The following is a 23352-nucleotide window of genomic DNA, read 5'->3' on the forward strand; positions in this document are numbered from 1 at the left end:
GGTATTTATTCTTTATTGAAAAAGGAGTAGGTTGTCTCTAAACATTCCACACAACCATCAAATCCTGAAGCTTTGGATGCTATACATGAATCTACTCTAATTTTAATATTCATTCAGCTAGACATTAAACAATTATTTAAGTACCAATTATGCACTAAGCACAAATTCATACTAATGACAAAAACAGACATGGATTACTTTTTACGGTATATAGACCATCATCCCACAAACAAGTGTGCATTCTTACAAACTGCATATGTTTGGGGAGAAAACCAAACAGATTCAGAGATAGAGAATATCATAGTGCTATTCTATAATAGAGGGGTCAGAAATGGTGTCTCTGAGCAGAAAACATTTATATCAAGATATGAACCTTTTTTTTAAATCTATGCAATATGTATGAGGGTGGGGTATAGATGGCATAGGCTAAGGCCCTGTGTAGGGAAAAGTGTGCTTTGTTTCAAGGGTAGAACACTAAACATTCCAGATTCTGCAGACTAGAGAACATGCTAGAATGAAAGCCAATCAGGGTTTGTTTGGGTCATCTAGTCTGGCCACCCAACCAGTTTTTAAATCCCTTTCATATTACTCTCTCTGAATAGCCAACCAGCTTGAGGCTGGGTCTTTCCACAGGGAGGAACGCACCACCTCTTGAAGCACCCATGGAAACATGGTCTCAACATATGAATTTGCTCCAGCTGAAGAAACTGGAGCCAGATCATGACTTACAGTCACAGCCCTGCACCTGAGGAAATTTCCAGGTTGAAACAGAAGAAGCTACTTGGTTCGCTGTGTTTATCATTCCTTATTCCATGAAGTGTCAAGGACAGACAGCAAGATATCAGGTTCGTCATTCTTTCTGAAAGACAAGCAGTAGGAATAAGATAGCTCTCAAAACCTTCCCCACTTTCCGCTTTTTTAAATTTTTATTTATTTATTTTTTGACAGGCAGAGTTAGACAGTGAGAGAGAGAAACAGAGAGAAAGGTCTTCCTTTTTCCGTTGGTTCACCCCCCAAGTGGCTGCTACGGCTGGCGTGTTGCGGCCGGCGCGCTGCACTGATCCGAAGCCAGGAGCCAGGTGCTTCCTCCTGGTCTCCCATGTGGGTGCAGGGCCCAAGGACCTGGGCCATCCTCCACTGCATTCCTGGACCACAGCAGAGAGCTGGACTGGAAGAGGAGCAACTGGGACAGAATCCGGTGCCCCAACCAGGACTAGAACCCGGGGTGTCGGTGCCGCAGGCGGAGGATTAGCCTAGTGAGCCGCAGCGCCGGCCCCCCACTTTCCTATGTAGCAAAATACAGCTCTGCTCCCTGGCAGACTAATGATTGCACAATACAGTCAGTTGTACACTTGCGAGACAGCTGTGTGTTCGGGCTGCCGTGGTGAGGTGGGAGTGACTTCCCTGTGGTACTTGTGGTTCCCTGTACAGAGGAAGTGTGCTGTATCTGCTAGGTTTACAAAAGGCTTTGATAATGTGAGTTGGCTCACACATGGCCGGTTGTTAATCCCACTAAAGAAGCTCAATGAGATCCCAAGAAGATTCTGCCAATTTTTTGCTGGTATTCCTCACACCCAGTGCACACCACTGACAGTTTAGGACTAGCTTCAGTACTTATCTGTTCTGGGGTAAAGAAACCTAAGTGTTCAGGTCTTAGGGAGGTATTTTCAACTTCAAAATCCATAGATCATGCTCTTTTAAAGCCATTTATGAATCTTCATAGTGATTGCTGATGCACTGTTCTTGAATCAACTTTCAAAGGATATTGACTCATCTTTAAGATTTCTAATATTGTAAAGGGTGTGAAAAGTCAAAAAGTGGACCAAGATTAAATGCTAACCCACACGATGAAAATTCTATTGGAAGCCAATAAATTTCACCACCACTGAAAAACAAGGAAAAAAAAACTTCATTGAATTTCACTTCTCAGTGGTCATGCTCTAAAAATACCAAAGTGTTGGAAAAATAAAATAATAACAAAAAGAAATCTGGGGCTGGCCAATGGCACGTGTGCCTATGTGGCACCTGCTTCTAGACCAAACGAAATAAAAATCTACAGAGCAGTATCACACACATAGCCAACTTCTTGAGCCAGTCCATGAGGATCACCTATTAGACCTGCTTCACGTTCAAGGATGAGACAGACTCACCAACTTGCCCTGGAACACAAGCAGCCCACAAAGGCTGAAGGGATGTCCCCTGGGCCGGCTAAACACCAACAGGATGGTTTTGGGTGGTTCTGCTTCCAGAAGTTGGCCACAGGACCCTTCTCAAGACTTACTCAAGCACTGCTTATCATGATGCCCGGCTCTCTCAGTCTGGCAGACAGGGCAACGGACAGTGCTGTCCAGCAGCAAAGAGAAGTGGAGCAGATCCTTCTGCTCAGAGGTATTCTAACTACATCTTTCTATGGACATATCGTCTTCGTCTCATTGTCATTCGTATCTACCTGGGGTTGGACAGGAGCCAAGAGAGGATGTAAAGCAAGATTTTGGCAAGATGGTGTGTGACAAAATAGAAAGAGGGAACACCAGGGAGTCTAGGAGAGCCATTCCATTCCCTTCTCTGCCCACTACTCTTGGGCAAGTCATTTAGCCTCGTCTTCAAAAGAGAGATTTGATATCTGACATGATTTCAAAGGCCCCTCCCACCATGAGGTCACTCTGAGGGGAGGACAGGAATGCTACACAAACTCAGGTGATTTTTCAGGTACTATGGGTTGATTTAGCTATGCTTAGTGTCTCCTAAATTTAAAGGTGACTTATGTAAGTGATGGTTTACAAACTAAGGTAAGTGATTAGGCTCAGAGAAAAAGAAATTGAGGCCAAAGAGAAATTAACCTCAGGACAAAGAAAAAGAGCTCTGATGAGAAAGAACCCATGTGCTCTGGGAACAGAGTGCTCCTGTCGAATTCCTCTGCACAGGACCCTGCAAGAGTGGGGTGAGAGTGGAGAGTGCTTGGTTCAGCTGCTGAAGACTCGATACCTAAACCCATAATGTGATTTATTGTCTCCAGCTGAGTACAAAGCCCAAAGGAAATTCTACAAAACAGGTCTTCTAGAGTCTACCCTGAGTGGGAAGAACATAGGACCAGGAGTCAAGAGACCCGAATTCCATGCCCGGATCTCTGGCTAACCAACTGGGTGACCCACACTTAATCTCCCTACCTTCTCTGGGCTGCAGCTTAATCATCTGTGCCATGAATTGGTAGGGCCACAGTTCTGCCAACTTGGAAAATCCGTGATTATGCTTAGAGCCCTGACATTTTAAGGATGCGTTTGCCAGAAGTCTGAAGTGTGAAAAATCACAGCGACTGAACCAGGTAACAATTCCCATGCACAACACACCTGTACACACATTTTCTGTTAATCCTGCTGAGGAGGGAGGCCACATCTCCTGTCTGATGCGACCCCACAGCCCCCATGTGATGTCCCATATGGATCCCACTGTTCAGTGGATTATCCTCGATGTACCTATAGAATTTTCTAGATTTTTTTCAAGAACAAAGCAATTCTTCAACTTCTCAGGTGGGTGGGTGGTAATAGTGGTGGAGTTGGGGTGTATGTGTGTGTGTTAAAGCACATTTCACCTCTGCTTCTATAAATGGTGACGTATAACACACTTTGTTGTCATTTGGGACAAGCTAGGTCATAGCAGGGAAAAATAACAATGACTTTCACAATCAGAAAACAAATCAGTGGCTAAAAACTTTTTTTTAATTAAAAAAAAACCCATCTGGGTTAATTGAGTTTATTGATCTATTTGACTTTAAGTCATCTTTCTCCACCACTTTTGCATTTCTAGGCCCATGATTTTATTTATTTATTTATTTATTTGAAAGGTAGAGTTACAGGGAGGGGGGAGCGAGAGAAATAAAGAAAGAGACAGAACTTCCATCCACTGGCTCACTCCTCAAATGGCTACAATGGCTGGAGCTGGGCCAAACAGAAGCCAGGAGCCTAGAACTCCATCTAGGTCTCACACATGGGTGGCTGGGGCCCAAGCACTTGGACCATCTTCTGCTGCCTTCCCAGGCATATTAGCAGGGAGCTGAATCAGAAGTGGAGCATCTGGGACTTGAAGAGGGATGCTGGTGTCACAGTTGGCTTCAACCTGCTGTACCCATGACACTGGCAACCACAGATTGTTTTGAAACTCATCCCCCTGCTCTGATTCCCGGAGGCTGCTCTGTGATAAATTACTCCCTGTATCCTTCCTGCTTTCTCCCCCATTTCTTTTTTTCTTTATTTTTAATTTTTTTTTATTTGACAGGTAGAGTTACAGACAGTGAGAGAGAGAGAGACAGAGAGAAAGGTCTTCCTTCCGTTGGTTCACCCCCCAAATGGCTGCCACGGCCGGCATTGCACCGATCCAAAGCCAGGAGCCAGGTGCTTCCTTCTGGTCTCCCATGTGGGTGCAGGGGCCCAAGCACTTGGGCCATCCTCCACTGCCTTCCTGGGCCACAGCAGAGAACTGGACTGGAAGAGGGGCAACCAGGACTAGAACTGGCGCCCATATGGGATGCCGGCGCCGCAGGTAGAGGATTAACCAAGTGAGCCACAGCGCCAGCCCCTCAGGGCACTCTCCCCCATTTCTTTTCACATTCCTCTCCATCAGCTAAGTTCTTTTCAAGAACTGGGGTCTGAATCCACTCAACAGCCTATTTGTAGGGCCCAGTGTCTATCAACAGAGAGTACTAGCTGAGTGTGCCCCAGACAGACCCATCCCTTTCTCAGACTGGCAGGGCCCTGAAGCTGTACCAGCTGCACCTCGAGTCCCACTGATGTCCAGATGAAAGTTAAGAGGCTGCAAAGCTTGCTCAGTCCACCCTCCACACTATGGCTGTCCTGTCTTGACCAGCACCCCAGCTATGACCCTGCACAAGAACATGGTCTTCCCTGCACTCAGCTTCCTGGTGACAGCCTGTCCCATTCCACTGACAGGGCAGGTGTTTGTTCTATCATGGGGGCTTTTATGGCTAAATTCATGGCTCATTGATTCAGTTGGCAGGTGCTTTGAGGGAGGAAAGAAATGACATGGCTTACAGTGTAGTTTCCATTTGAAAAACAAGGAAGTGGAAGGCTTTATCCACAGTCATTTTCCTCTAAAAGGAAATGCCCCAATGCTGCTTGCTCCAAGTCTAGCCTTCTGAAATACTGAGGCTAGGGAGGGTGTCTAAGATCATGAAAACTGCTAGTGGTAAGGAAAGGAGCCCAGAGAGAGAAGTTTAATAGCATGGTCAAGGTAAAAGGTTGGAGCTAGAGCTCCAAGACTAAAGCCTGGAGAGACCCATTTCCCACAGTCTCACCTACAGTGCCCCGCCCCTTGCTTGCTCTCTCTTCCTCCCCTTGATCATCTCCAAAAGGAGGTAGACCTAGGAAGTAAGAGTAAACCTCTGGGCTGGCACCGCGGCCAACAGGCTAATCCTCTGCCTGTGGCGCCGGCACACGGGGTTCTAGTCCCGGTCGGGGCGCCGGATTCTGTCCTGGTTGCTCCTCTTCCTGTCCAGCTCTCTGCTATGGCCAGGGAGTGCAGTGGAGGATGGCCCAGTCTTTGGGCCCTGCACCCACATGGGAGACCAGGAGAAGCACCTGGCTCCTAGCTTCGGATCAGCGTGGTGTGCCGGCCGCAGCAGCCATAGGGGGGTGAACCAATGGAAAAGGAAGACCTTTCTCTCTGTCTCTCTCTCTCTCTCACTGTCCACTCTGCCTGTTAAAAAAAAAAAAAAAAAGTAAACCTCTGGAAGAGAAAAAGAATTGTAACAGGTTCTTTTTTTTAAAAAGATTCATTTATTTATTCAAAAGTCAGAGTTACAGGGAGACAGAGAAAGATCTTCCATCCGCTGGTTCATTCCCCAAATGGCCACAATGGCCTGGGGCTGGGCCAGGCTGAAGTCAGGAACCAGGAGCTTCCTATGAGTCTGCCACATGGTGCAGGGCCCAAGCACTTGGGCCATCCTCCACTGCTTTCCCAGGCGCATTAGCAGGGAGCTGGCTCAGAAGTGCAGCAGCCAGGACTCAAGCTGGCGCCCATGTGGGATGCTGGCTATGCAGAGGCTTTACCAGCTATACCACAAAGCCAGTCCCCATGAGTTAAATATCTTTTAAAAACAAAACAGAACTATGTTTTAGAGAGAAAGTGTATGTGAGCAAAGTAAGCATGTACATGGCCTTCCCACACAGTGGGACATAACAGAATGACGGTTTTCCTGATCTGTTCCTTAGGAATCATTGTGGGACAAATGCTTCACTCCTCCACAGACACTGGGTCTTCTCTTCCCATTTCCTTGGGGCTTCTCCTGGCTCTCCCCACCCCACCCCTTTCCTTCCCTCCCCTCATTGCTTCTTCCATTATTAGTCATTCTAATAAACATTCCTAATAAACACAAAATCTATAAACCAATCCAAGATGCTACTTTTGGCTTCTGTGCTGCCTTTAGGAAAGACTGATACCTACATTAACTTTCTCATCTGTCCTGGAGAACCCCAGCTGAGAGCTCTAACATATTCTGCTGCAAGCTGCAATATAATGGACATATTTAGTGTACATTCTGTTGTTAAATGGAATCTGCATTCCTAAGTGAACTCAAATTGCTTAATTATTAATAAGTCCCCCAGGGACTGGTGACATTTGGGATGATTTTATCACACTGCAGATATTTAGCAACATGAATGGTGGAATCTAACTCAACCTCTTTCTTGTAAAATAAAATTCTCCTGATTTTATATGCTACATAGACTAGACTCCAAACATGCAGACCTGAATAGATGAAGAAGGAAGTCACTGAAGAATGGGAAGGGACTGATGCTGGGCTTACAGTGCAGGGAGGGTTGGGAAGAGGCACCAAAGAGCTGCCTCCTGGGAGCTGGGATTGGTTTGTGATGGGCTGCAAACCAGGTGCTTTCTTGAGGTGGAGACAAGGATAACCAGAGAGGGAGGTAAATGGAAAGATCCCAGGATGGGGAGACTGGGTCCAGGCTTCCAGTTCTGTACCAATTTTTCTGTGTGACTCTGAGCAAGTTACTGAAACACTCAGAGAAAGAATTTTCTCATACATGTATAGATGGAAAGCATAATTACACCTTCCTTAGCTTCCTTATAGAATCATGTGCAAGGTGTATGAAAGTACTTCCAACAATTAAAGTGCTATATAAAGAATATATCCTGGAGCTGGCGCTGTGTTGTAATAGGCTAAGCCTCTGCCTGTGGTAAGCATCCCATATGGGTGTCACTTTGAGTCCTGGATGCTCCTTGTCCAATCCAGCTCTCTGCTGTGGCCTGGGACAACTGTAGAAGGTGGCCCAAGTCCTTGGGCCCCTGTACCCATATGGGAGACCTGGAAGAAGCTCCTGGCTCCTGGCTTAGGATCGGACCAGCTCCGGCCATTTGGGGAGTGAATTAGCAGATGGAAGACCTTTCTCTCTGTCTCTCCCTCTCTGTCTGTAACTCTCTCTCTCTCAAATAAATAAATAAAATCTTTTAAAAAATATTTTCAAGGTGGTGAAGAAGGAAATCCTATACACTTGGTGCCAGGGTTGTTTTCAATACTGTTACAAACATGAAGTCAATTAGTCCTTGTGGAAACCCTGAGATAGGCCCTTGGCTCCCATTTCTGAGGAAAAGGAGGAGACCAAAGCTCAGAGCCTGTGGCTGCAGAGCTGCTGCAGAACCAGGCTACAGCCACACAGACAATGTGCAAAAGGGAATGGGTCACAACCTTAAGTTTTAAACAGAAATGTTCCATCAACCCAAGTATCTGTTGACTTGCACATGATGATATGCATTATCACAACATGTGAACACCAACATGAAATTTTAATTATTTTATCATCAGTCTATTTCTCTGCATGGGAAAAGAAAAATCTCTTCATGTTAAAAATAGATTTTTCGATACAGTAGATGTTTGGGAGGTTCTGTCATAAGGTTGAAGTGATCTTGACCCGTTAGTAGTGGATTGACCGATGATATTGAATTTGCCACTCATTGCTTACTTTTCCTGGAATTTCACTGTGAGAATGGCCTTGGATGGAGTGTACAACTCCAGTGGTGGCAGTTTTTTCTTTCTCCTCTATTCCTGTTCAGTATCCTGTGTCCCCCAAGGAAGGGGGTGGGGTCGTCTCATTTGCACACAGATGCTTTGCACACTGTGGGTCCTGGTTGACAGTGTGTGGCCTGGACATGAAGTTATTGATGGCTGTTTATAAGGCAGACAAATTGAAGCAGGGTTTGGAGGCAGGGACCAGAAGCCAACCCATCACCTGCTGCCCTGGTGACCTCCCCTCACCTCTTCAGGCTTCAGTTTCTCCATGTGTTGGTGGGAGGAGTGACACATGATACCTTGCCCTCGAGTGTGGTGGACATCTTTGTAAAGCACTCACAGGTGCCAGAAGGGCCTGAAAGCCTCCATGCTTCCTTTATGGGGTATAATACAACCTCACCTAATAGCTTAAAAATTACAGAACAGACGGTTTTTAAAACTAAAAAGATGAGGCTGGTGCTGTGGTGCAGTGGGTTGAGCTCTGCTTGCAATGTTGGTATCCCATATCAGAGTGCTGGCTCAAATCCTGGCTACTCCATTTCCAATCTAGCTCCCTGCTAATGCACCTGGGAAAGCAGCAAAAGATAGCCCAAGTACTTGGGCCCCTGCCAGCCATGTGGGAGACCCAGATGGAATTCCAGGCTCCTGGCTTCAGCCTGGTCCAGCTCTGGCTGTTACTACCACTTGGAGAGTGAACCAGTGCATGGCAGATCTCTCTTCTCCCTCTCTCTGTTGGCCTTTCAAATATATAAATAAGTCTTAAAAAATAGTGTCACAGCCTATTAAAGTAAGTTAATAAATAAATTTAAAAAGATGATCTTATACCTGAAAAAGGAATGACATTTCTTTTCCATCAAAAACCCATTCCAATTTTGTGGACCTAGTGAGTCATTTATATATAAGAAAATACACATGTTAGAAGGTGCACAGGTGGATGCTATTATTACAAATAGTTTACCTTTCTTCTATAAAATACGTTTCTAACATGTCTAACATTTTCCCCCTCTTGCTCCCACCAAACACACACAGTCTCTCACACACACACACACACACACACACACTTGCACTCATGGCAGAATGCAAAACAGTTGCCGTCTTCACCCTATTTCACAGATGAGAAAACCTAAGTGAGGAGACGTCGGTGAATTGCCAGCGCCATGCCGATAATTAGCGAGAGAGCGAGGGAAACCATCTAAACCTAAACCTCCTCTCTCAAAATCCAGAGCTTACCCTTTTCAACTTCATTTGTTATAAAGCTGAACACTTTTTATCGTCCCCCACCTCCCATTCTCGCGTTTCTCTTTTTCTCCGCTTGCTGAGCCAACTCAACCATGTGCACCTACCTTCCCACGGTCCTGCTTCAGAGAACAGTGTCTCGGCCCTGATGTTCTCAGGTGAGACCTCCGTTCAGCTTGTACCTCATCGCAGGCTCGCAGACAAACCTGCCAAAAACCACATCACGGAGTCCCTGGGCCCTGCAGGCTGCCGAGGGCAGGAGCCGATGGCGCGGTTCGCAGCAGCACGGGCTGAAATCGCCGCCTCGTGCTGCCATTCCGTGCTGCGATGGTGCCCTCTGTGCTTGTTAAGCGTCAGAAGGCGGGCCATGGATCCAACACCAAAAAAACTCTCTAGACGGGTATTTTTTCCTGGAGGGAGTTAAGCTGCAGAGATGTTTGGTGGCTGATGGAGAATGTATTACACGGTTCCCAAGCACTCAGCGACAACTCGCATTCTGGGCCCGACCTTGGCTCACCCCGGTCACTCTTACTATTCCTTCCTAGCCCGTGCCCCTCTGCCCAGGACCATGCAGGAGGCGCGATTTTACTGAGATTTGAAACAAAGAAGGCTGCGAAGGGAACACAATTCAACAAACAGCTGGTGGCAGCTGCAGGCCGCGGAGTGACTGCTGAAGCCCAGACAGAAAGAATAGGCCCCCTGGAAGAGGCTCCTGTCTGGCCCACACGAGCCTCTCATGCCAGGGCCTGCATGCTTGGAAACAGCCCTGTAAAACGAGCAGCTTGGGGGCTGGTGTTGTGGGCAAGCCGGCTAAGTTGTCCCTTGGGACTCCTGCATCCATCCGTTCCATCTCCTCTGCTTCCGATCCAGCTCCCTGCTAATGCACCTGGGGCTGCGAGCCAGCAGATGATGGCTCTAGCAGTGGGGTCCCTGCCACCCATGTGGCCGACCCTGTTGGAGTTCCTGGTTCCTGGCTTCAGTCTGGCTCTGCCCTGGCAGTTGCAGGCGTTTGGAGAGTGAACAGCTCTCCCGCTGTTGAACGGCCATGAGCCCTAGGCTGGAAGGCACAGGCGGGCAGCCGCCATGCAGGCAGCCCCAGGTGCCCTGGATCTTGCAATGGTCCTCCCAGCTGTGGACTGCTGGGGTGGACGCTCTGAGGGCGCTGTGTCATTCCCAAGCATGTCCGTCTCCCCTGTGCCTCCTGTATTGCGCCACATGCCCTCACCCACGCTAGAGCCCCGCCTGCAACCAGCCACTCCCTAGGAAGCCAGAAGGGCCAGATCTGGCCCGGGGCCAGGTTCTGAAGCCGCAGCACGGGGCAGAGAGAGGCGGTGGTGGGTGTGGCCGGGAGCCTTGTGTTACACATTCAAAGCCTAATTTTGGATCCCAGTCATCTTTGTAGCCAAGCCTGAAAGATCACCGCTGATGCAAAATGAACTCAGAGCTCTGAGGAGCGACCAGGGCAAGTCCTCAGCGCTCTTGCCCAGCGCTCCTGTCAAGCTGGGTTTGTTGGGGTCTTCCCCTGGTGCGTGCTTAGCTCTTAGGCAACACTGATCCTCTTTCAGCCCCATGCCGGCTGAGCGCTGTGTACAGCTCCCGAAGTGCCTCCACTCACCAGAAGCCGCTCCGGCCTGCCAGACATCAGTCCCTTGTGGTGGCACAACGCAGACAACAGGCCCGCCAGGGGAGGGAAGCTGCAGGTGAGGGCAGGCGGCTTCCCCTTTAACAATGGAAACAACTCGGACATGGCCCCCGGGAGCCACAGCCAGACAGACAGACAGAAGGGCCGCTCCCCACTCTGACAGGGCGGGTGGGCACGTCCTGGGCACAGGGACGGCCGCCACGCGCAGGCCGCAGCCTCCCTGGCAGGCGGCGGCGCGGGCTGCGTGCTCGCTCGCTCGCTCGCTCGCGCGCGCGGGGCTGGCCAGCCGGCAGCCCAGCAGCTGCTTGTAATTAGGCGCCGCCGCTTCAGAGGAAGTTGCTGGCTGCGGAGCGCGTGCTCGGCCTGGCTGCCGCGCCGAGGGGAACAATGGAGATAGAAAGTAGTGGCAGCCCGGGAAGGGGAGGAGCGGGCCGGGGTGAGGACGCGCGGCTGCGCTCCCAGGCTCCCCGCCCCCGTTCCTAGTCCGAGAACCCGGTCTGGGCGCCGCCGCCTGACCTCTGGGGCTACCCGGTACCTGCGGGACATTGGGTTTCCAGAAGTGCGGCTAGCTGACATCTTGAACGGCACGCTGCGGCCTCGTTTTATCTGACTGGACCGTCTCTGTGGAGCCGGCGGCCGCAGGGGAAAACAAAAGACTTCAGGATGCAAAAGGCACCGGCTCTTGGCGCCACACTCTTCAGTATCTTGCTAAGAAATGCGCCCCGGCTGGCTAGATCAGGAGGCAGAGAGAGAGAGAGAGAGAGAGAGAGAGAGAGAGAGAGAGAGAGAACTTTGCAGAAGTGGAATGTGGGTTAATTAACAAACTTCCCCCCACCCCCTGCATGGAGAAAGACTTAACTAATGTCTGGTTCCTTATACTTTCCAAGATTTCTTCTTCCAGGCTTCCTTATTAGAACCTAACAGGAAAATGAAAACAGAGGAAGGGGCTGGGTGACTGGGACTTGGGGGCCCCTGTCCCAGGAGGCCGCCCACGGCAACCCGAGTTTGGAGTCCCCACAAAGTATCCCGGGTTTTGGCCAGCTCAGGGAACATTTTGAAGACCTCCAATCAGACAAGTGGACGGGGCCTGAGGGTTCTGCGACCTCAGCGTGAGCCCGCTCCACTTGCACAACTGCTGATTTCTGTTGCTTTAGAAGGGCGGGTGTCTTACCTGTTACTGGGCACCCTGGATGTGTAAAAGTGACAGCCCCACACAATGACACATTATTGGCTTGGGCTGCTAAGTGAGGAGGCAATTTCATAACCTCTCCCCCTCGTCGTTGCCTGGCGCGAGATGACTGGAAATGCTATCAATCAGTAGGCACGAATGCAGGAGAGTGCCCGGCGTGGACGTGGGCATGGCAGTTTTGCTCCCTAATGATTAATGAAAATAAATGATGAGGTTCTTCTCTCCAGGACTGACTGCGGGCCTGCCGCAGAGACTGTGGTGACAGCTCAGAAGGATTCTTCCAGAAAGGTTCAAATAGGTACGGATTTTTCTTCCTTTTCCTTCTCTTCCCTCCAACCTAGGTCTTAGATTTTTCTAAGCACACCACTGACCCCTCCCCCACCCTGGCCCCCCACACAGTTAATTTCTAGAGCTGTGGGACTCAATACAGTTGCCACTAGCCACAGTGACAATTTAAGTAAACAAACATTAAATGAAAATTTTAGCTTAATTCTTCAGTCATACTAACCATATTTTTTTAAAATTTTTATCAATTTGTTTATTTTTATTTGAAAGGCAGACAGGCAGCGGCAGAATACAGAGAGAGACCTGCCCTCCAACGGTTCACTTCCCAAACGTCCTGTAACAGTCAGGACTGGGCCAGGAGCCCAGAACTCAATCCGGGTCTCCCACATGGATGGCAGAGAACCAGTTACTTGAACCATCATCTACTGCCTCCCAGGGTGTGAATTCTCAGGCTGCTGAAATCAGAAGCAGAAGCAGCACCTGAACCCCGGGCACTCTGATATGGAATGCGGGTGTCCCACCAGGTGTCTTAACCGCTGCACCAAGTGCTCACCCCAAGCTATATTTCAGTTGCTCAGTAGCCACCATATTAGACAACACAGAATTACAGAACATTTCCATCATTGCAGAAAATTCTATTAGATAGGGCCGGTGCTGTGGCTCACTTGGTTAATCCTCCACCTGCGGCGCCGGCATCCCATATGGGCGCCAGTTCTAGTCCCGGTTGCTCCTCTTCCAGTCCAGCTCTCTGCTGTGGCCCAGGAAGGCAGTGGAGGATGGCCCAAGTGTTTGGGCCCTGCACCCACATGGGAGACCAGGAGAAGCACCTGACTCCTGGCTTCAGATCAACACAGCACCAGCCGTGGCTGCCATTTGGGGAGTGAACCAAAGAAAGGAAGACCTTTCTCTCTGTCTCTCTCTCTCACTGTCTATAACCCTGTCAAATAAAAAAAAAAAATTCTATTAGATAGTCCAACCCAGCGTACCTATTAGCTCTTATATCTCAGATCTATTCATTTCAGAATCTTCTGCCTATAATTTTATAAAGGTGAAACTTTTTTCTTTAATTGCAACTTAAAACTAATTAGCTCCTTCCCAGCTCCTAAGAAAAAGGTTCTCCAGCTGCTTTGCTGGTAGAACCTAGCAAAACGGGGGTAGCATTGGAGACACTGAAAGGGTAAAAAAGTCAGCAGGACTAGTTTCAGGCTCTCTGATAATTTTCCTGGACAGTTCTGAATAATAGCTAGAAGAAAGTACTATGAAGTCAAGTGGTTTGGCCAGTAAGATACCAGGGCATCTCCATAAAAATTTGCACAATAAGTAGAGAGTAATAGCTCTTTTAGAATGACATGGTATACTGCACTACACGTTCCTGGAGGGAGGCTTTGATGTTAGAGGGAGATGCACAGAGCAGTGAAGCACTTTGATGCATCTGGAAGCACCTTCAAAGCTTCAGGGGGAGAGAGAACAGCTACTACCTCTACCCAATTGTCCGGGTCCTTTGTGTGTGTGCTGGTGGGGGCGGGGCTGGGCCACACAGAAATCAAACAAACAAAAAACCCAAAAATTGCCCTGGAAACGCTGCACCCAAAGTGGCTCCAACAAAATTAAACAAAGGATAGGATACTGAATGTAAGGCTTTGGCTAGGGAAAAAAAAAAGTCTCAAAACTTTTATTTCATTTTGTTTATTTTCTAGCATAAAATAGAATCTTGTTGGCTCATGGTATACACTGTGAAAATTTAAAATTTGTTATTTCGAGTTTCTTTTGCAAATCTCCCAATTCTGCTTTGTGCTCCTCTTTGGTAGGAGTAAGATCCACTATAAATCTTATGAACGAGTTGGACGGCAAGAATACAGTCCCCTCCTGAGCCTCCCACAGTTTAATCTGAGATGGAAGTATTCAAAGTGCAGGCCCTATGACCGCGTTGCTATTTACAAATTCTGAGGGACTTTTCTTCTGCTCCGTTGTATTGGGGGAGGGGGAGAGGAAGGGCTATCAGTGGGTAACAGAACATTCCTGGGAGCAGATAAACAGGATATTGCCAAAGTTGCTTTCTTGGTCACAGCTACTTTGTCACAAAGCAGCCATTATGTGTCACAGGCACAAATCGGAGCTAGCTATCCACTGGGATGACTTTCCCATTTTTCAAGCAATAAATGTGGCCCTTGGCCTTGCTGGACCATGCTGCTGGAGCAGGGAGAGAGAGAGAGCAGGAAAAGACAGGTGGAGTCCAGGCCAGCTGGAGAAGTTTCACAGGGAGGTGTTAAAGCTCTTAGAGATGGAGAGCTGAGCCCCTTCCTTTTGACACCTTCTGGGGAGTGGGAGGTAGAGAGGAAGGGAAGGAGGGTCGTTCTGCCCTGTGCATGTTCCAGAAGCATCCCCGAGGCTGCTCTCCTAATCAGTGAGGCAGGGAGACAATCCCGAAGAATCCTCTAGCCTGGACCCAGTAAAACTTGGTCCCGTTTCACCCTTCGTTCACGCCTTGGGCTCCAGGCCCCAGTGGCGTTTCTGCCAGGGTGGTTGGCAGGGTTGAGAGTCAGTACACCTCCTGTGGCAGTGGAGGGCTACAGATCCTCTGGCTGTGGCTGTCCGTTCTCTTTTCAAACTGGAGGCACCCTCATCTGAGCAGGGAGTCGTGCAAACAGGGAAGGGAGGGGGGGAGCAGGAGAGTCGCTGGCAGAGGCGGGCTCAGAACAAGCAAGCAAGGACCAAATGATACCACGATCCTTGATGAGCCAATCCTCTAAAAACAAAGCGGCTTCATCACGAAGCGGGCTGTTTTCTGCTTTGCGTCTTCATAAATCACATGCAGCATGTTGGCGTGAGTCACATGGCTCATCGGCAAGGCTCCTGCTAAGCCGCACAGCTGCACGGGACAAAAATACCTCGGTGAATAGAAGCATGTTTGTCCTGCAGGGTTTATGGCAGAAAGAGGAAATCAGCCAAAGTCAGGGGTTCCCCAGCCTCTCATTTCTGAGTCTCACAATCCTTGGCTGTCTCCTCTGTCTCTTTAGCTGGCCAGTCCCTTAACCTGCCTCCCAGCCTCCTTGCCTTCATCAGGAAAAAGAGGAGCCATCCCCTCAGGGTCATTTTCCTGTCCTGATTGTCTGGTGCATTGACAAGTGAGTTTTAGTCAAGGTGGAGCTGCAATCAGGTAACCTTACATGGTCGTTTACTTCCAATGGAGTCATGCAAGGTACCCCCTCTTACTCAGGGGTTTGCAAATGAATGGGGAGATAGAGAACTCAGTGCAATCACCTATGTGTCTCCCTGGACCTTGGTCTTGTCCCTGTTGCCTTTAGGTGCCTCTTGGGAGGAGATCACAGGTGTCCTGTCTCTTCTCTAGTGTGTGTTCTTTCGCAGATGGGTCTAGGCCAGCTCCCGGCTTGAAGCCTGGGACTGCTGGGGTGACTGACTCGGGCTGAGTCCATTCTGCTGTAGTCTAGGCTACCCCAAAGGCGCCCTCTTCAAAGTTCTTCCCCACTTCCATGGAGGATCCCAGGTTAGCCCTGTGATTCTTCTTTGTCCCTCCCCCAACCATCTCTCTCAGAACTTCCAGATACTTATACTCTAGCAGCCTACTTGATGTTACTTTGGTTAATATTTAATACTTTCACTCTGTACCACTTCTTCTCTGTCCTCCTCGGATAGGTCCTTATGACTTCTGTGTTATTGCCTCAGCGAGTAATGAAGTTTCTGACACTAACGTCTGCCATTAGAATGCATTTGCCTCATTAATGGAGGTATTACTGTCTATGTGGGTCACTTAATATCTGGAAGGTGGCATATCTCATTTACCTTCAGATTAGGCTATCGTTTAATATGTATTTAGGGCTTTGCTTTTAAGAGATGTATTTCTTTAATTAAATACATATTTTGAGTCCTGACATCTGACATGTTTTGCTTATATATATAAAATGTTTATATAATTTGCCTATCTAAATTCAGTGAAGTATAAAATATGCTAATGGGTGACAGTAAATCACTCTACCAATATAAACTTCAATTTTTTTGTGGCTGGACAAGAAACTACTCAAGACTTTTCCAACTTTGCAGGCACTACGGCTTTGGGATTTGTTTCCCTGAATTCACAGGATCCGATTGTGGCCTGCAAAGATGCTTCAGAACAGTTTTCCAGCCATATTTCTGCCTCGGAGCTTGAGGTGTGAAAAACAAGGAGACAGGTAGGACACAGACGTTTTCCGTGATGGTCGTTTCTCTTTGAACTATCCTGCTGTCTTCCCTGATCCTTCCTGATGTGGAGAAAGGGAGTGAGCTTAATTGCAGAGGGAACTGGATTTGAATCTATTAGCTTCTAACCTTGAACAGTTGAGTAACCTTTCTAAGCCTCACCTCTATCATCTTTCGAAAGTGGATGGTGAGACAGATTTCCTATGTTGGTTGTGAAACAAAGGTGCTTAGTCCAATTTCTGTCTATAATGCTATTCAATAAATGTCAACCCTCTTCCTATTCCTATCTTCACTTAGCTATCAGTCGCAGATAACCACATTTGGAAGGTAATATGAGGAAGTATTTCAGTTCTGGCCCCATCACCATGTAAGGTAATTAAGCTAAATGTCAATTAGAATGGGCATCTGGAAAGTGACATTGGTCTCACACATTCTGGATGTCAAAGCACCAAGCCACTGGCCAAGGTTCTTCTGCCTTTTCATCAGCCAGTGGCCATGTGGAGTCGGTTCTGTGGGGAAATGGACAGTAAGAATCCAGCCAGGCTGGAGGCTGGAGGAAGACCACATGAGACACACACCTACCTGCCACTGCCAACTCCACTGTAGGTATGGTTTGAAGGCCACGGAGAATTGTCACTGCCCACACAAATGTCCATTGCATGTCTGCTGAAAGACCACTGCTGGAGGTTTACTCCTCTGTTTAAGAGCTTATCACAGACAAGCACACAACTCAACCTAGCTTTTGTAAATAATCTGGGGATTTATTTGCCCAGGCACTTGGGGAATTTAGGAAGATGACACTGATTTCAAGTGCATCTGGGGCACATGTCTACCCACTAAGGCTGGGACAGGCTGTAGTTGCATATGATCCTGAACCTACTCCTTGCAGTAAAGAACAGAGTCAGTCCTGCCTAAACTCCATGAACAGAGAGTAGGGGTGGGGAAATTTGCCAACATAAAAAGATTAGTTTCTGGGAGGACAAGTGCAATGGATGTGCACCATGAGCTTACTCATAGGAAAGACAATATTGTGGGTGTGTTAACAAGTAAATCCATATTTGCAGCTGGTATATCAGTCAGGGTCTAGTTAGGAGGCAGAAGCCATCCAGGTTAGTCATAACTGGGTACAAAATTGTTAACTGGATCATTGTGGTATTTGACTTAACGTGTAGACTTGAAGGGCTGAGAGATGCTCAGATCACTGGAGAACATTTTTCTGAGTATGTCTGTGAAGATGATTCCAGAAGAGATTTGGAATGAGTAGACTGGGTACAGAGTGTGGCTCTCACAGTGTGCCTAGACATCCTGTACTCCACCAAGGGCCAGAATAGAACAAAAACATTCACCTTTCCCGCAGGAGCTGACTCCTGCCTTCTCCTGCCCTGGGGCATCAGCGCTCCTGAGTCTTGGACCTGCTGATAACCACTGGCTTTTCTAGGCCTCCAGCTTTCAGTGGGCAGATCATGGGACTCCTTGGCCTGCAAAATTGCAATGACCCAATCCCCCATAATAAATCTCTTTCCATACATTTTCCTATGAGTCTATCCTATTGGCTCTGTTTCCCTGGAGAGCCCTGACTAATACAGTAACTAAAAGTGTAAAAAGAGGATATTAAGATGCCAGAGACCACAACTGCAGGAAGCAGCTCTCTAACCCTTGGAGCTGGGGAAGAAGGAAAGCGAATGGAACTGTTAACATCTAGAAGCTTAGGGGAGATGCCCCATGGGACTAAAACTCGGGCTTCCAGGCAAAGGCACTGCTCTCCGAGGGTGCCTGCAACTCAAGGGGCATAGAAGGCTGCTTCTGCAGGGCTTGGGCAAGTGAAACACTGGATTCACTCCCTGCTGTGGAAAGAACTGCTGCTTCTCAGGCAAGAAGTGTGGCTGGGGGCTCTCACAGCAGGGGAGGCAGGGAGCAAATGGCAAGGAGTTAGTCCCTTCTCCTCCTCCTGCCTTGCAGACTCCCGGTGTTTTCAGAGCCTCTCTGGGGAGCTGCTGGCAAAGGGGAAAGGAGGCTTGCAGAGTGCCAGGTCCTGCATCCTAAGCCGAGCGTACTGGAGTAGGGCTAGACTGAGATGTGATAACTGTAACTCGCAGGTAACGCAGTTCACCTGCATTGGTTGCTTCCCTAAAGACTAGAAGATAATAAATGTGCTAAAGAAATGGAAGTTTGCATGGCATTGAATAGCATGTGACTATGCATTTCTCCTGTCATCAAAGTTCCCTGTGCTTTGGGCAGATCAGACTTGAGATCAGGGGAGCTGTTCTAGGGGCGACCTGAAATAAACAGATGGCATCCCAAGGAAAGTGTTTCATTAATGTGGATGATCCTTTCAGGCATCCGTGCTACCTGGAGGCCAAGCTGTGCCATTTCTATCTAGGCTGTAGGTAGTCAGTGTTTTGCTCATGACTGGGCCACGGTGGTCAAAGTTCAGTTGATTTTTCTGATGGCTAAGCATAAAGAACCTTGCCGGGGGAAAGAAATGATATGTTTATTTATTTGAGTTTTTTTTTTTTTTTGTCCTTTTCCTAAGGTAAAGTTCTTCACTTGGTCAAATTTCTCAATAACTATCCCTTGAGATCAGCTCATGAAGACCTGAAGTTTCAGATAAATTTCATTTCTGTCGTGTTTCTAACTATACTAGTATGACCATTTTGACATCAAAGCAAGATTTGTATGTGTATGTGTATGTGTATGTGTGTGTCATAAATCCAAGTGGAAAACGTATATTCTATAAGAAATGTGAGAACATCAAGTACAAGTTGTTGAACTTTAGCAGAACAATGATTAAGCAATACCATCCTCTTTGTTTCAACAAATTGTGAGGGATCAACTTTCAAAAAAAAGAGAAAAGCAGAAGTATTAAAGTACTATTAAACCACAAATTCATTTTGGTTTATTGTTAGCAAAAGGCTGTCAGCAAAACTAATTCTCTGTCTATTCATAAATGACTAATAAATAACAATTGTTCCAAATAAGAATAAACTCTGTAGGGAAAATATGGATATAGAAATAAGTCATCATAAATGGCTTTAAGCATGATAAAAATTATAAGAATACTCCAATTTATTTAAACTAAGTGCTTTATAGTTTTCAAAACGTGCTCACATCTATCATCCCATTCAATCGTCACAGAAATGTTAGGAGGCAGGTGAGATTTATCACCCAACTTTTCATACACGTGCACACACACACACACACACACCCCTCAGGCTGAGAGACCCATGTTGTTTGTTTAAGTTGTAAATGGTGGAGCTGGACTCAGGAACCAGGCTTTCTAAATCCATGTCAACCTCTACTCATTCATTGCTGCTTCTGTAACTTCATGGTCAGCTTTCATACAATGTAAAGGACTGTAGCCGGCTCTGTCCTACATATATAAAGTAGTAAGACCTATCCTTTCAGTCAGTCCACTTGAAATGTAACTTACAAATAATTGAGAGGCAAGACTAGGATCATCATCGTCGTCGTCATCATCATCATCATCATCATCACTATCATCATAATGGTGAGGCAGACCTTGTAGCACAGCAGACTAAGCCTGTGCTGCCTGTGCTGCCTGTGCTGTGACACCAGCATCCCACACATCAGAGTTCTGGTTCAAGTTCTGCCTACTCTGTCTCCCAGCCAGCTTCCTGCTAATGCATCCTCAGAGACAGCAGGTGATGGTCCAAGTACTTGGGCCTCGGCAACTCATGTGGGGGATCCAGATGGAGTTCCAGGCTCCTGGGTTTGGCCTGGCTCAGCCCTGGCTGTTGTGAGCATTTTAGGAGTGAACTAGCAAAAGGAAGATATTTCTCTCCTTCTCTCTCTCTCTTTCTCTCTCTCTCTCCCTCCCTCCCTCCCTCCCTCTTTTGCTCTGCCTTTCAAGTAGATGAAAATAAATATTTAAAATAAATAACAGCTAGCATTTAATGGTTGCTACTACTTGCCAAACTCTCTTCCTTATGCAACCACTAAAACTACCTGTGATTTATTTTAGCTCCATTTTAGAGATGAGACAATAGAGGTTCATGTAAGCTTCCAAGGTCACGTAGCCAATAAGTTGCTGAGCAAGGATGCAATGGAGGTTAGCCTCATCTTGAACCTGTCCTCACCCTGCTCATCATGCAAGCCCAGGCACTACTACCACTGAACCAGTTACAAGTGCTGACCCATCCCAGTCTCCCAGACCTGCCTGAACATAGAGCATTTGAATAAACACAAGGCTTCAGCCCAACACTCTGTATATACATCGTCACCTGGGAAAGATATCACTTTAGCTTCGCTTTCTTTTTTTTGTTTTTAATTTTTTTTTTTTTTTTTTTGACAAGCAGAGTGGACAGAGAGAGAGAGAGAGAGACAGAGAGAAAGGTCTTCCTTTTTCCGTTAGTTCACCCCACAATGGCCACTGCGGCTGGCGCACCGTGCTGATCTGAAGCCAGGAGCCAGGTGCTTCTCCTGGTCTCCCATGGGGTGCAGGGCCCAAGGACCTGGGCCATCCTCCTCTGCACTCCCTGGCCACAGCAGAGGGCTGGACTAGAAGAGGGTCAACCGGGACAGAATCCGGTGCCCCGACTGGGACTAGTACCCAGGGTGCCGGCGCTACAGGTGGAGGAGAGGATTAGCCTATTGAGCCGTGGCGCCGGCCTCTTCGCTTTGCTTTCTGACCTCTCTTAAGGCCCTCCTGGGTGGACTTCCTCTGCCACCAGGGGAGATCAGGCTCAGGGCCATCTCGGTGGTCATTATGCTCTGATTGACCTACATCACAGCTTCCCACTAAAAGGATGGACCACTGGTTGGGAAAGTGGGCCTTTCCTTCTTGCCTTGTTTGATATCCTAGAATGAAAGAGGCCATGTAAATTCCAGTTATTACCCAATTAATTGTAGTGGATAATGTTTTTCATTTTGCAAGCCTGAAGGCAGAAACCAGAATCCAATGTTGGCCTAAGAGGTAGTGGATTTTTTAAAATATTCACGCACAGTACAGCAAATTTCCCCACAAATAGTCTGGTTGTTCCTAGTAGCTTTGTGTCATCTTTAAAACACACCGGAGGCATTAATCCATATTATGGACGTGGAACTTCCTTTTTTTCTCCTTCAAGTCTAACTTATTTTCAAGTTGTAAAATATTAAGGTGCCTGAAACCATTAAACTTCTTCTTCTTCTTTTTTTTAGCACATTTAACTAAAGAGTAGATTTTTTCCCGCAAGATTTTTATAAGGGCTTTGCTCTTGGGCTGATACTTGTTAGGTGGAGTTCTTTTTCCTGACCAGCTTTTAATTTCCTGAAAATTGGAGCTTATGATATGTAGAAGGCGCCAACAAATCCTAATCTGGGATAATGAGGTGGATGGGTAAATGAGTGGATGGCTACTACTTGGAGATTATAATGTGCAGGAGTTCTTTTCCTCCCAATTAAGTGTAGATGTGATTATCTGAACACGCAGAAGTAGTCCTTTAGTAATTGTGCTAGACTAACAGTCTAAATTTATTTTATGTAATATTCTTTTTAATAACAATGTCTATTAAAGACATCTGTTGAAAGTCTGTAACGCTTATTTCATGGGTAGACAGCATGAGAGTGTGCTTTCAGAATTCTGTTTTCAGTTTAACATTATGGGCTGTTAAGGAGACGGTTTACGGCTGCAACATTATTAGGTGGAATTTGACTGAAATTGAAATCAGGCCCAAGATTTTACTTATCTGTAATATTATGAGGGGCTTTTAAAAACATTAAAAAGCTTAAATAAACATGTATATTAGTATAATTTAGTGTTTTACCTACAGTTTTCAAGGTCATTCCAAACACTTCCTAATCTAGATTTCAAATTCCGAGGTTAACCTATCTGTCAGACTGCGTGGCTTTTAAAAATCAGAGATTCATTATGTCAGGTCAATACTGTGACTGTGAGAGAGAGGGGGATATGTATTTGCTGGATTATTTGACTGTAAATGAAAAACAAAAAGCCACATGGCCTGCACCCTTTGTTAGGACTTGCCATGACAGCTGAGCCTCATGAATGGTGGCAGAATGGGGAGGCCCATGGTCCCCAGCCCAGGAGTGGCCTGGGGAGAGGCCACACTACTGACACCATTGCCACCTGGAAATGAATCACTCTAGCCACCGGCTGGGCTTAGCATCCCTGCAATTTTATTTTAAAATCTCAACGATCCAGATTAAAAGAAAGCAATAAAACACATCAAATTTTCCCTCGTGCACTTAGAAGAACCCCCACTCTCCATGTCTGTGGCCTTGACACTTCTTTTGGCATCGCTATTAGTGACACGAGGAATAATTCACCACTGTCAGGGAATTTGGCTGTTTCATCACCTACATAAGGGACCTGCATAACTCCGTGGTGATTGCTGTCTCGGTGAGTTATGTGGCTCCTTCATGCACTTTTTGATTGAACAGTGATAACTCAAATAATGCATCATCCTGTGCTCCTCTCTGCAAGGAAACTGCTATTTTTTCTTACACAGCAGTCAAAGGAAGACCTTATAGAGGCATTTAAAGTGACATCGCCATCCTAATCCCAATTTATTACAATCAGGAGGAAGCAATTGCTGGGCCAGATTAAATATAATAGCGGGAAATCTCAGCACCAACACTCTGTGTTCTTTAGTGCTCATGCTAATTGGTCACCACGCTCTTAGGAAACACGGATGAACCAATATCCCCAATGTCACTGATAAAATTTACTTACTAATGTCATGTGACTCATTCAGCATGCGCTGTTGCATGTCCACTAGATGCCTGGGCTGGGCACTAGTGATTAGAAGTAAG

General features: G+C 47.1%; 1 protein-coding gene and 1 long non-coding RNA gene across 2 annotated transcripts in view; one reads left to right on the forward strand and one right to left on the reverse strand.

The window, feature by feature from the left end:
- On the reverse strand, positions 1–11642 carry LOC127483147 (uncharacterized). The gene is made up of 2 exons (XM_051819479.3): positions 10890–11642; positions 1–859 (listed from the first exon to the last, which is right to left on the reverse strand). Exons 1-2 carry the CDS (start codon positions 11490–11492, stop codon positions 851–853), a joined length of 612 nt encoding a protein of 203 aa, XP_051675439.3. The 5' UTR covers positions 11493–11642; the 3' UTR covers positions 1–850.
- Positions 10681–23352, forward strand: part of LOC127483150 (uncharacterized) — a 20809-nt gene continuing 8137 nt past the window's right edge. The window contains exons 1-3 of the long non-coding RNA XR_007909100.3: positions 10681–10974; positions 12333–12403; positions 16450–16577. This is a non-coding gene — a long non-coding RNA (uncharacterized LOC127483150). The remainder of the gene's footprint in view (positions 10975–12332; positions 12404–16449; positions 16578–23352) is intronic.

The sequence above is a fragment of the Oryctolagus cuniculus genome, chromosome 8, assembly GCF_051225735.1.
Source record: "Oryctolagus cuniculus isolate XC-2025 breed Fujian yellow rabbit chromosome 8, ASM5122573v1, whole genome shotgun sequence".
Classification (NCBI taxonomy): domain Eukaryota; kingdom Metazoa; phylum Chordata; class Mammalia; order Lagomorpha; family Leporidae; genus Oryctolagus; species Oryctolagus cuniculus.